Source organism: Lissotriton vulgaris, chromosome 11, assembly GCF_964263255.1.
Source record: "Lissotriton vulgaris chromosome 11, aLisVul1.2, whole genome shotgun sequence".
NCBI lineage: Eukaryota > Metazoa > Chordata > Amphibia > Caudata > Salamandridae > Lissotriton > Lissotriton vulgaris.
In genome coordinates, this window is record NC_141699.1 from 100,775,716 (window position 1) to 100,788,169 (window position 12,454).

Here is a 12,454-nt window from a genome sequence, read left to right on the forward strand (position 1 = left end):
GAAACTTTGTGACATGGAAGACAGACTGCGGACACTCTGTGCCAATAGACAATGCAATGATTGAAGAGTTCCTACAGGACTCCCCTTTCCGGTAGATACAAAGAAAGACATTGACAGCCCCATTACCCAACATGAGATGCGGGCAGCGATTAAAAGCCTGAATCGTAATAAGACACCTGGCATGGATGGTCTTCCTGTAGAGTTTTACCTAACCTACTCGGAACTCCTAGTGCTAGTACTGGAGACAGTCTACAGGGTGGCATTTGACACTGGCCACCTGCCTGAATCCACTATTTAGGGGCCTGTTACGTCCATACCTAAGCCGGGACGAGACGCGCTAGAAATGCCCACCTATAGACCTCTCTCCTTGCTCTCCACCGAATATAAGATTCTAAGTAAGGCCCTCGCCAACCGTGTACAATCACACCTCCCCACACATATTCACCAGGATCAGTGCGGATTCCTTCCGAATTGCAGCACATCTCTGAACACTCGCAGATTGCACTCTATAGTGGCAGGTACTTCACGCGATCTCCCCCGTGCGGGGTGTAAAGCGCTCGACCTTCAACAAGCATTCGACTCCTTATCCTTGGAATTTGTTTGAGTCTTTGAAACAATTTGGTTTCCCAGATAACTTTCTGAAATGGGTCCGCCTATTGTATACATCTCCTACGGCCAGGGCTCGCACTTGCCGATATATCTCAGAACGATACACGGTACACAGAGGTACGAGACAAGGCTACCCCTTGTCCCCACTGTTCGTGTTTGCTCTTGAACCCTTGGCCCTAGCCCTTCGGAGAACAGCGGATTGCATGGGCATCCCTATTGACGGGACACAGCACCTAATATCTATGTACACGGATAATATTATCTTATTTCTACGCGATCTGACAGCAGACAGCGACCCGTTATCTGCCATATTTGATAGGTTTGAGCATTTGTCAGGTCTAGCGATAAACCCCAGTAAAGTCGACCAGTTTCATCTTCCGATAGGCGCCACACTTAACTCACATACGATTTGGCACATACTCTATCCCAGTTGCCCCCACCACCTTTAAGTACCTTGGTATACAGGTATATAGGACACCAGAGGATCAGATAGATGGTAACATTCAACGTGCAATAACAAGGCTCCGAAGTAGTGTAGGTATCTGAAAGAGACACTTTAGTGATATTCCTTACCGTAGAATATCCCGAGGCGTCAGACTGGATCCGCAATTTTTTTGCGTAGTAGTACCCATGCGCGTTGGTAGGCGTTGTCCGCGTTCGGCGTTGTGGGCGCTGTGATTACGTCATCGGAATACTTAGATGCCGCCTCCGCGCGCTGACGTCAGTTCTTCTTTTTTCCGCGCCAGCAAGAACAGATCCGGAAAAAGTTGTACCCTTGTCAATTTTTGACTAACTTTTTACGGTCCTTTTGATCTACTTTCGAAGTCTCTCGACTCCGACGGTGCCGGTAGGGATGCCCGGGTTCAAGCCCTGCGCCGACTGATGTCCTAGATCGACCCTGGACATGCTCTTCCCGGGACGAAAAAGACCCAGGCTGGAAAGCCTCCGAGGATTGCAATAGATGTGCCACCATCAGTTAGAAACACCGCTTCTTCAACAACTTCAGTTTTCACTTCTGGCAGGAACCACAATCCTTGGTGTTGTGGTGTTCATCTAAACACCACATACAAATTGCATGCAGGTACGTCCTAGACATATGTCTGTTACAAGACCCACAAGGTTTGAAACCTGTCGACATCAGACAAGGGCAAACTGCTCCACCACACCAAGTGTCGAAGCAGGGCTGGAAAAAATTACCTGAGTAACAGCTTCTCCGGATCCGTGTTACAGCACGGAAAAGAAGAAACTGACATCCGCGCGCCGGAGGGGATGTCACTGCGGTGCCGTACAACACCGTACCCAGCACGCAGAGGTACTGCTGAGAAATTTCCAGATCCAGACTGACGCCTGGGGAGAATACAAAGTTATCAGATGCATGAAACACCTTATAATAAACTGACAATTAATGAGTTTTTACTATGTATTTATGAAATGGAACACCAGATGGTTGCCTTGGACTAGTTGTACATGTACTTTATATCCCTATGTACCATCACATTGGCAGGAAACATCTTATTATTTTCTTCTGTTAATGTGAGGTTCTGTTATGTATTTCCTAATTATTATGCAATTGTCCCAGAGCAATTAAGCGAAAAGAGTTTTTTTTAAGCTTAGAAAACCTCTACTCTGGCTTTGGTCCTGCCTAAATCCTGGACAGTATGGTTTTGCTGTTTATATGTAGTTGTAGCGCAGACTGAGATCTAGTACAAGCTTTACTTTTAGGCAAAGTGGGCAGTATAGGTTTTTGTCTGAGTATTGTTTGGCTGCTTCCATTCCTGTGATAACTATGTATCTGAAAGAGACTTCTAGCTGCAGATTTCTTACCTTTGAATTTTCCAGGTGTCAGGCTGGATCCGGAAACTTTTGCTCGAGCAATACTGCTTGCGCGCGCCCTCGGATGGCTCCATTCAGCTCTGCGTGATGTCGGCGTCATTCGCATCAGTTATGACTTCGGGGTCACCTAAATAGGGGACACCCAGGCACACGGTCATCATGTATTTTCTTTCCGCATCAGTTAAGCGCCGATACGGAGAAGAGCTACCCCTGAGTTGCTTTTTGACAGGCCTTTTTCAACTTTTGTCGACTTTGTTATTGTTCATCGTGTCAAGTCAAGTCGGGGACATTTGTATTGCTCACACATCACTCCAAGAGTCTCATGGCGCATGCAGACGGCTCTGAACGAAAACTGCTGGCTTAGTTATCAAATAGCCATGTTTTTAGCTTCTTGCTGAAGCAGTTATGGTCGGAGATGGAGCGTAGATGTAAGGGGATTTTGTTCCAGGATGGCGGGGCGAGAAAGGAAAAAGCTTTACCCCCTTTTCTAGCCATTAGAATTCTAAGGGGAGTAAGCAGCGCATCATTACTGGATCCGAGTACCCTCCATGGTTGATACCGACGTAACTTTCCTAACCAATATCTTGGGCTAACTCCGTACATGTTTTTATGAGTCAGACAAAGAATTTTAAAAATCAGTTTTTTCACAGGAAGCCAGTGAAGGGTTTTTAGACATGGAGCAGAAGATCTATATGGAAGATCTAAAACAAGCCTAGCAGCTGTGTTCTGCAGGATCTGAAGCCTGTTGAGAAGGTTTTCATTTATTGAGAGCAGTAAGGCATTGCCGTAGCTTATCCTGTTTATGATCAGCCCCTGGACTAATGGCTTCCGCGCCTCAATGGGATCCATTTGAAGACCCTTCGCAAACTGCGCATTACACCAAAACATGTGCCAATGATGTGGTTTATTTGGCTTTTCATGGACAACTGGTTGTCCATGTAAAAACTGAGGTTGCAGACCGTTTCCTTGATGGTTGGGCAGTGGCCTAGATTGACTGGCCACCAGTCATGTGCCCAGTCTTCTGTGGCCTTGCCAAAGAGCATAATCTCCGACTTACCACCATTTAGTTGAAGGTGGTTAGACCTCATCCACCGATCCACATGGGACAGACAGTTTTGGAAATGTTGCTTGTTTTCGATAGGGTCTGGGCCTAAGGTAACCAGAATCTGCGAATCGTCGGCATACTATATGATATCAAACCTGTAGGCTCTGATCACCTTAGGCAAGGGGGTCATGTACATGTTAAAACGTGTCTGGCTCAAAATAGAGCCCTGTGGCACTCCCATCTTCACAGGTCTTTCACATGAAATGCTGTTTCCCATCTGAACAGTTGTCCTCTCCCAGAGCCGATGTTGTAAAATGCTGTTGGAGATGGTGTCAAAGGTGGCAGACAGGTCTAGCAGGACGAGGATGACTGACTGATGTTTGTCTAATGCCAACCTGATCTTGTCGGTGACGTCGACCAATGCGGTCTCTGTACTGTGCGCCGCCCTGGAGCCAGACTGTAAAGAGTCTAAAAGTCCATGCTTCTGAAGATGGTTAACAAGCTGTTGGTTAACAAGGGTTTCCAGCATCTTCCCATAATAGGGAAGCAAAGAGATGGGACGATAATTTAGGAGAAGTTTTGGATCGGCCCTTGTTTTTTTTTTTAAATAGGTCTCACTCTGGCTAGCTTCCATATTGTAGGGAAGTCTGCCTCTGAGAGGGACCTATTAAAAAGACTGATTAAACTTTCCAACAATACCGGAGCAATGGTAACGAAAAATTTTGGAGGCACAGGGTGGGTGGGAGAGCCAGATTTTATCTTTTGCATGACAGACGTGTGCGAGGATGTCTTTGAGGAAGACAGGGTTTAAACCGTGCAAGCCTGTCACCGCAATATGTCGGTAACTGACCCTCACCTGGTCTGTCTTCGGTGTCTCGAGGGCGACCACTACTCGAAGTTGTGCTCGGACTGTCAGGCCATGGCTCCGTAGGTCTTACAGGTGCAGGCTATGAAGCTCCTTGCGACCCAGTAGTCAAAACTATCCAGCGCGACTCCGCGGAGGTCCTGGTCTCGTTCGGAGAAGAGGTTGTTGCAAGACCACTCCCGGAGCCCCAAGCCCACTTCGTCCCACTCTCGGTCATCGGGACACTTTGAAGAGGCACAAGAAGAAGTCCAAGCAGACTTCATCTTCGCCTTGACTGTCGTCCATCAACGAACAAGGTAAGGAGCACTGATGCTCTAGCCACGGTTCTACAGGGCTGGGGCCATTGGCGACTTTGAGCCTCCCTCCCTTTCCGATAGCCGAAGAGACGCCCGCTCAAATTAAAGAATTTTACAAGGCCATGTGCCGCGTTTTTGAGGAGGCCTAACCCTCTGGTGAGTCCTCCAGCCCTACGGGTTGGAAGGAGCCCCATCGGATTCTATGCCTTCTGCTCTGTCCATGGCACCGGTGGGGCCTTGGGGATCCAGGACGCCGTCGGTCGTGCCATCACAACTTTTCCCTGCGTCGGACCCGAAGTCTGTGCCTCCCGGTGGTTTCAGCCCCATCCTTATCCCTGATGAGTCGGAACGGCGATTTCAACGTCTATAAAAGCCAGGGAACCTGAACATTTTGATGATGTTTTGGACACGGGAAGGGATTGGGATCCTTTAGAACACCACTGTAGATGAAATCACTCTGCCCAGTGAATCAGTCATGTCGAGGCCATACCATATGGTGAATTTTGATGCATCTCTCCTATCCTTAACCGCGTGACAGCACAGCCTAGGCCTCCTCCGGGACTTGTGGCAGCATTTGCACAACCGGCTCTCAAAGGGAGTGGGGAAACGGCCCAATAAGCTTGCAGTATTCACCGACCGCAATGCTAGGCTGGAGGAAGAAAGCATCTTTTACCCAAGTGATTCCAGCCTCTTGGATTCCCTATCCCGAGGTATGGACGGGAATGCTCCCTGGCAGGTAGAAGCCTGCACCACATAGCTTTCAGGGGTGAGGTGTTGGCTGAGGAACGTTGGGTCGTTCGGATCTGGGCGATGGCAGCATGCAGTTTTCCTATTTACTGGAGCCCATGTGCTAGGCTTAGACCTCGTGCCTAGAAGGACATCAGTAAGTGCCTCATTAAAGAGCAAAAAGGGTTCAGAGGTGGAAGCCCCAGGCACTTCAGTCAGGAGATTAATCTTGACCTGCACTGAGGGCAACTCCAGTCCGAGAACCTCTGCTGTTCTCTTGACCACCATGGCATAAGATGACCCTCCTCCGTAGCCATAGTTGGCGGAGAGAGCATGCCAGCATCTGGGGAAGTGTCTAGTCCACTGGCCTCTTCAAGTTCCACATCCCAGTCCATCTGCTCCGCAGTAACATCCCGGTGTTCTAAAGGGTCCATAGACCCCCCCCAATCCTCTGCTTTGGGTACTCTTAAGGGTCATCTTTCTGTTCTATCTGCCTTTTTACAGCTTCCAGACTAACCCTCTCTCTTTAGGGCTCAAGCCCTTTGTTACGCCCTTTGTTGTGCCGCAATAATTTGGTCGTCGGACAAAGTGGTGCTTCACAACCGTGCTTCATTTTTGACGAAGGTGGTGACATCAATCCCTGTCTGGGGCAGTCTATCAGGCCGCCCACTGACTTTGCACCCCCGCATTGCTCTAAGGAAGAGGAGCGTCTGGACCCACAAAGATCGTTGTCATTCTACCTTGACCGCACAAGAGAGTTACGGGGGGACGACCAACTCTTTGTGGGGTACATGGGATCTAAGAAGAGTCGGGCAGTGCAGTAAAGGACCATCTCTAGTTGGGTCGTTCTCTGCAATAAGATCTGCTATACCCTGGCTAAGAAGAAGCCCCCTGAGATTATTGGCCCATTTCACCAGGGGAAAGACAGCGACTATGGACTTGGCTCGGGTGTCCCAGTCCCGGACATCTGTACGGCAGCAATGTGGGCATCTTTGAACATATTTGCCAAGCACTACTGCCTGGACAGTCTGGTCTGCAGGGACAGGCATCTTGCTAGTTTGGTACTGCAGGGCTTCCTAGTGTGAGGAATTGGTCCGCAACCCACCGTCAGGAGTGTATGGCTTGGATAGCTACTTTAAGGGTTTGGAATCTGCAGCTGGAAGTCTCTTTCAGATGAACAAGTTATTTACCTTCGGTAACGCATTATCTGGTAGAGACAATAATTAGCTGCAGATTTGTTACAGGGCCACCCATGCCTCTCCGCGAAGCGGACTGATTTTGATAGGGCTAGACTTACTCCATTTTCAGTTACTTCGTGGCTCTGCGCTTCTGGCATGGAAAAGACTAAAAGTACTAATGTCTGCGTGCCTGTTTGGTACCTATATAGGTGACTGCAACATCATAACCAACGCAAGCGAGACGTCACGCAGAGCCGAATTGAACCATCGGATGGCATGCGCAAGGGGTATATATTCCTAGAGCAAATGTTTCCGTATCTAGCGTCATACCTGAGAAATGCAAAGGTAAGGAATCTGCAGCTGGATATTGTCTCTACCAGATAATTCATTACCAAAGGTAAGTAACTTGTTCAATTAGAGAATTATTGCATGTAATGTCCATATATGGAGGGCCACAAGAGTGGTGTATTGTGAGCTGTAGTGTGCTGTGTATTATGTTTTATATTTGCTGTTGCCTTTTTTATTGTTATGAAATCTTTATGGCCTAAGTGAAGTATTTTAATTCATTCAAAGGCGGTAGAGGCTTTGAAGCCTCTGGTCTTGATATCCTAAATCACTAGCCATCCTGCTGGAGGAGGTTGAAACACCTTCTTCCCTAGCAGGCATTTTTTTTGAGCTTAGTGAGCCTGGGCTCTCACTTTTAGGGGGTCAGAAACTTGTATGTGGTGGCAGGCTGGACAATACCAGTTAGCCAGCACACTAAGACCAGCAGGATTCAGGGCGCACCTCTAAGGTACCCACTGTGAACATGTCAGGACAAATCTGATACTGACATCACTATGGATTTGTCAAGACTAGGTGTTTGATACCAAACACCATTATTTTCAGTGAAGCCTTTATGTAGCTGGGTAACTTGTATTGACCAGTACCCACTAGATATACTTAACATGGCTCCCTGATCACTTTTAATATTTAACAATGGAACTAGACATTACAGGGGCATATCTGCTCATGCAAATGTGACCTTACATGTAATATAATGCACCCTGCCTTAGGGCTATAAGGCATAAGCCCTGCTGTAGGGGTGGCTTACAGATATATTATGTGCAATGTCTGTAGGCATGGCACACATTGATTGTGCCATGTTGTATTTTCACAATGGTTTACACCATTTCACACAGTCTTCAAAGGGAGTCTGCATGGATTTGGGTGTGGGTCCCGTAAGGTGGCACAATGCATGCTGCAGCCCTTGTGGTTCCTCCTTAATACCCATACCCTATGTACCAGGGGTACTATTTACTAGGGACTTACAGGGGTGCTAAAGTCCTTGCCAATTGGTTTAACAATTGAACATGTAGTTTGTTTAAGGGAAAAAGCACTGGCTCTGGGGCCTTGTTAGCAGGGTCCCAGTGCACATCAGTCGATAAACATTAATACCAGTACAAAAAATGGGTGTGACTGTCACAAAGGGGTAGTTTCCTATAGTAAGGAAACTGCTGCTAGGCCTTTTCTACCTGATAAGGAGTTACCAAAGGTAAGTAACTTGTTCTACAGGAGCGTCACCCACAGGGCCGCCTATACCTGTTTTAGCATAGCAAGTGGGAGGCACTTAGCTGGCCTTGATAAGTCTGCAGGCCGTCTCCAGCCCAGGCCTGGGTCTGCAGTCTCCCCTCCTGTGCCTCTCCTACTCGCTCAGTCTTTTGAGCCTGGAGACTCTCATCATCCCCTTGGGGCCCTTCTATCAGCTGTGGCCCTCCCCACAGCGCAAAGTTCAAAAATAAGTGGCTAGAGGCCCTCTCGTCCTGTGTCGTGCACCAGTGGGGCAACAGCGCGCGGATTGAGCCACCAATGCCCTGATCTGCCCCCGTGCCGGCTCGTTGTCCTCAGCCACACCACATGATCGTTTCCCCACGCTCCACTCCTTATCAGCTCGCACCAGTAATGTTCAGTCTTCTACCTCGGGGTGAGTGGCAAGAGGCCACACCCAGTTCTTGTGGCCTCTGCCTAGGGGGACCGCAACCCCCGTTGCCTCAGGGCTTCTATACCGCTTGCAACACCTGGCCGCTATTTCCTCCAATGAAGGGTGGCTATTGCTGCGGTTGTCGCCCTACCTCAATTACCGAGAAGGGGGAGAATGGCCATGATCAGGTCACCCACAGTTCCCCCCGCTTCATTGGGATACTGCTGATGCCTCTCCTGGACAGGATGACCTCAGCTGAGGAGTTCAGCCGAGAGCGTCTGCAGGCTTTGCCTTTCAGGTCCTGCCCCCTGTGACTTGAAAATGTGTTCATGTTTACTGTTACCTCTGGCAGAGTTTGATCAAGTAAAAGGCTTGGTCTTGTTGTGAGTCTATTGAGTTTTTCCATAAAAAGAAGGGTTCTACTTCATTCCCTTCCTGTGTTCTCAATGCTTTGACGAACTTTCTTTTTTACTGAGGATACTGTTGAAATTAACACATCTATTTCCCCAAATGGCAGAAGAAACTGCATTCCTTGGGTGCCTCAAGCTCCTTTTGGACAGGAACAAATCCAGTGATTCTGCTAAAATGCTTATTGTAACTTACTAAGCAGGCCTCCAGTTCTTAGCTCTAGGTCGGTACTTTGGGACATGTGCTTATGAACTGGGTCAAGACATTCCAGAGTCTTGAATGTGCACGACTGGCAGCACAAAAGTCATTATGGGTTGGACCCAGTACAGGTTGACGCAATATCGGTCTTGTGGTTTCAGTCCAGCAGTCTTGGGATAAGAAAGTGCAACTCCAGTGGTGCTTGGAAAAAAGGCCAGGATCCTCAAGAGTCCAGCAGCATTGCCATCATTTCTCCAGATCATAAGAGAATTGCACATCCATTGAACAGTGAGGAAGGAAATGTCAACGCATGGCAGAACCCAGCCAGAACAGGTGCCAAAAAGTGATTTTGGAAACAAGGGGAGGAGATGTGGCCTGAGTGCCAGACCTTTTAACTTGGAACCCGAGAAGCAGGTTTGAGGCCTGAAATGTGCTTAACCTTCTGTTATTCATAACAAATCACTTAAATCTTTGCACTATATAAAACTGCAAAACAAAAACGAATGTATTACAGCTGTGTTCTGAAGATGTCCCATCGAGTCTGTTCTCGAGTCTTTTCTCACTGCTCCTTCCTCACTCTGTCTCCTGTCATTCTCCCATACACATATGTACTTTTGCCCCTCTCCTTTACTCTAGCCCGGAAACTTCTGATATCACAAGAGTAATACAAGTTGGCATAAAACTGGAGAACTTGTTAAACAAAAATCTGTAGAATCTGTTGCTTATAGAGGTGGATGTAAAGGTGAAGGGTACAGTATTTAAGTTTTAGTATAAACCTGGGTTCTACTTCGTTAGGGTAAGATTAGTCTAGTGGGTTGACCTGGGTTGGGAGTGGTTGTCGGTTCCTGGAGGAAGAGAATGTTTCGTCAATTCTAGATAGACAACACTGTTCTGAGCTAGAATTGCAGTCCAATACAGGAGTGCCTGCTTTTCGCTAAAATTGTTTTCTTGCTTTTCAGAGGCCAATCCATTCCTACAGTCTGTGTACCGGTATATGACTTCCAAGCTGCTGCAACTTCCAGACAAGCATTCAGTCACAGCACTTCTCAACACCTGGGCACAAAGCATCCGCCAAGCCTGCCTCTCAGCCGCATAACAAGACTTTTTTGTATCTAGGTGTCTGGTTAAGTAGGAAACCTAATGTTAGTTTCAGTTGGCTTCTCTGCTTTGATTTTTAGCCCCAGTGAAACCCCAGGTGCCCCCACCCCAAGCATTGACTCTATACATCTCTGTTCGCCTGACAGATTGTTGGGGGGAGTTGAGAGGATAATATTGTCTTCTCAAAGAAGAATTTATTTGTAGACTTCCATTAGGGAGTCAAACTGGTTTGGGGGCAATTCTTGTGTGCTGCTTGGATTTTCTCCCATTCATATAATTTCTGGATGTTGCCGGATATTCTACTTGCCCATGCTTCAGGCTTGTGCACCAGAAGTACTGGTTCTGCATGGAAATCATCTGCAGCAAGTCTTATGTGTCCCAGCTTCATTCTTATCTGTAAAGGGCTGTAAACCGAGCCTTGGTGCTCAGGGATCAAATTGACTACCCTTGTGGAGAGGACTTGTGCATACGGCGCTTCTGAGCTTCATTGAGAAGTTCCTTCGAGTCTCATTTGTCCCTTTACCAATGTGGAGGGTGGAGATGGTATTAGCGGTATCTTGTGTCCTTTATTCCACTCCACAAATGGAGAGGACCAAGCTCTACAGGCATAGTTTTCTCCATGCCATTAAAATCTGGAACTTGGACTGGCTTTGTATTGCCATATGTATTAAAAGAAAAAACAGTGACAATTTCCTTGCGTTTGTCACTTTGTCATTTATTTTGTTTTGTTTACAAAATGTATGTGTGGCTGCACAGGTCCTGAGAACTGTCTCTCACGCCACATGCACGTGTACATATTAGTTGCAGCTCCTTGAGGGCCTGGCAGACAAAAGGTATCATTACTGCATGTTCCTTCTCTTTAGTGTGATTGAAGGTGTACTGTTGGTGCCTGGGAGCATTTCAAACTGTGGCCAGATGAAGGCCCTTTTCAAGACAAGCAGAGGGAGTCAAAAGTGGGTTTTATTTAAACGAACTTGCTGCCTGTCAGCATGCTGGAGACATTTTAATAAAGGGAAGACTCTTATTTTGCACACACTTATCCTGTTTTATTTAACTCTAAATGTGCAATAATCCAGAGACTCCAAACAAATGTGCACGATTTTCTGCAGCATGCAGCTCTGGTGTCATTCCTTTAGAGGAGTACCAAGGAATCATTAATGCAGGGTGGTATTATGTAAGCCTGACTGAGGCAGCCATGTTTGATATTTTGTACACTATTGCAATGTCTTTTTCTCTGTTTATAAAAAAATACATTTTATTCTCCTCTGTTTCAAAAGATACATCTTTAGAGTAAGGTTGAAGGGCAGAGACATCTAAGTCAGCTTGGGACATCTAGAAATTACTGATTTATGAAACAACCAAATGGTGGTCTAAGCAAGACTATAATAGCCCTACAAGTAGATGCCGGCAAGGTCTGTCACCATTAGGTGGCCTTGGGAGGAGGACTTCCAACACTTATAAGCAATGTTTTTCTTCTCATTTTCTTTATTACACAGCTGTTTATTACATTTTTAGGAGGGTACAAATGCTAAATTAGGGAAGTGTAAATACTGGCAGATTGTCAGGGCCAAGGCACACAGGATCTGATCAGTCACCATCTGAGTCCTTCTTGTAGGGCTGTGATATCACCTCGAGGGACCATTTCTATTGTTGTAGGAATAAGCATCAAAATGCAATAGTTTTCTTGATCTAGGCAATTACTCCATTTGAAATGATGAGTGTCTGTGGCCTAGGCTTAAACTGCCAATTAGTCGTAATTGCTCAGATGTTTGCATGAAGGTGCATGTTTTCTAGCTGGGAGTAATCAACATACCCAGTAATGGCAAACACTGTAATTGGAAAACAGTAGTAAGAGTGGTTCAGCAAAAGGAAATCCCAAAGTCTGTTTCTGGGTGAATTAGTACAATTTTATTCCTGGTTCATTCCTTTTTTTTCAAGGGAATTGATACTCCGTGAAAGCTTGCTTCACTGAAGCTGCATAAGCCCGAGAGGTTTATTCCAAAGCTTATTTTGTTTGACTAATGTCAAGTTAAAGTAGTTATGTAACAGTTTGGATGAGCAGCTTTGAAGGTCTAAGTCAGGCACGCAATTCTGTTCTAGCAATGTTTGTCTGTGTTCAATCTACCGGCTAAACCGGCACAATCCTGCACAAAGCTAGAACTAAACCGACTGCCTATGTCTGTGTTTAGTACTTGGACGGTGCATGGCCTTTATCACTGGCTTGTCCTCTGCCTGAAA

General features: G+C 46.7%; 1 protein-coding gene across 2 annotated transcripts in view; it reads left to right on the forward strand.

Moving 5' to 3' along the window:
• The window catches only part of MED15 (mediator complex subunit 15), a 782,088-nt gene extending 770,596 nt beyond the window's left edge, over nucleotides 1–11,492 (forward strand). For both annotated transcript variants that reach the window (XM_086942779.1, XM_086942780.1), the window contains exon 17: nucleotides 10,078–11,492. In XM_086942779.1, coding sequence (XP_086798905.1) covers nucleotides 10,078–10,214 — 137 coding nt within the window. In that variant the 3' untranslated portion in view covers nucleotides 10,215–11,492. The remainder of the gene's footprint in view (nucleotides 1–10,077) is intronic.
• Nucleotides 11,493–12,454: the final 962 nt, after the last annotated feature.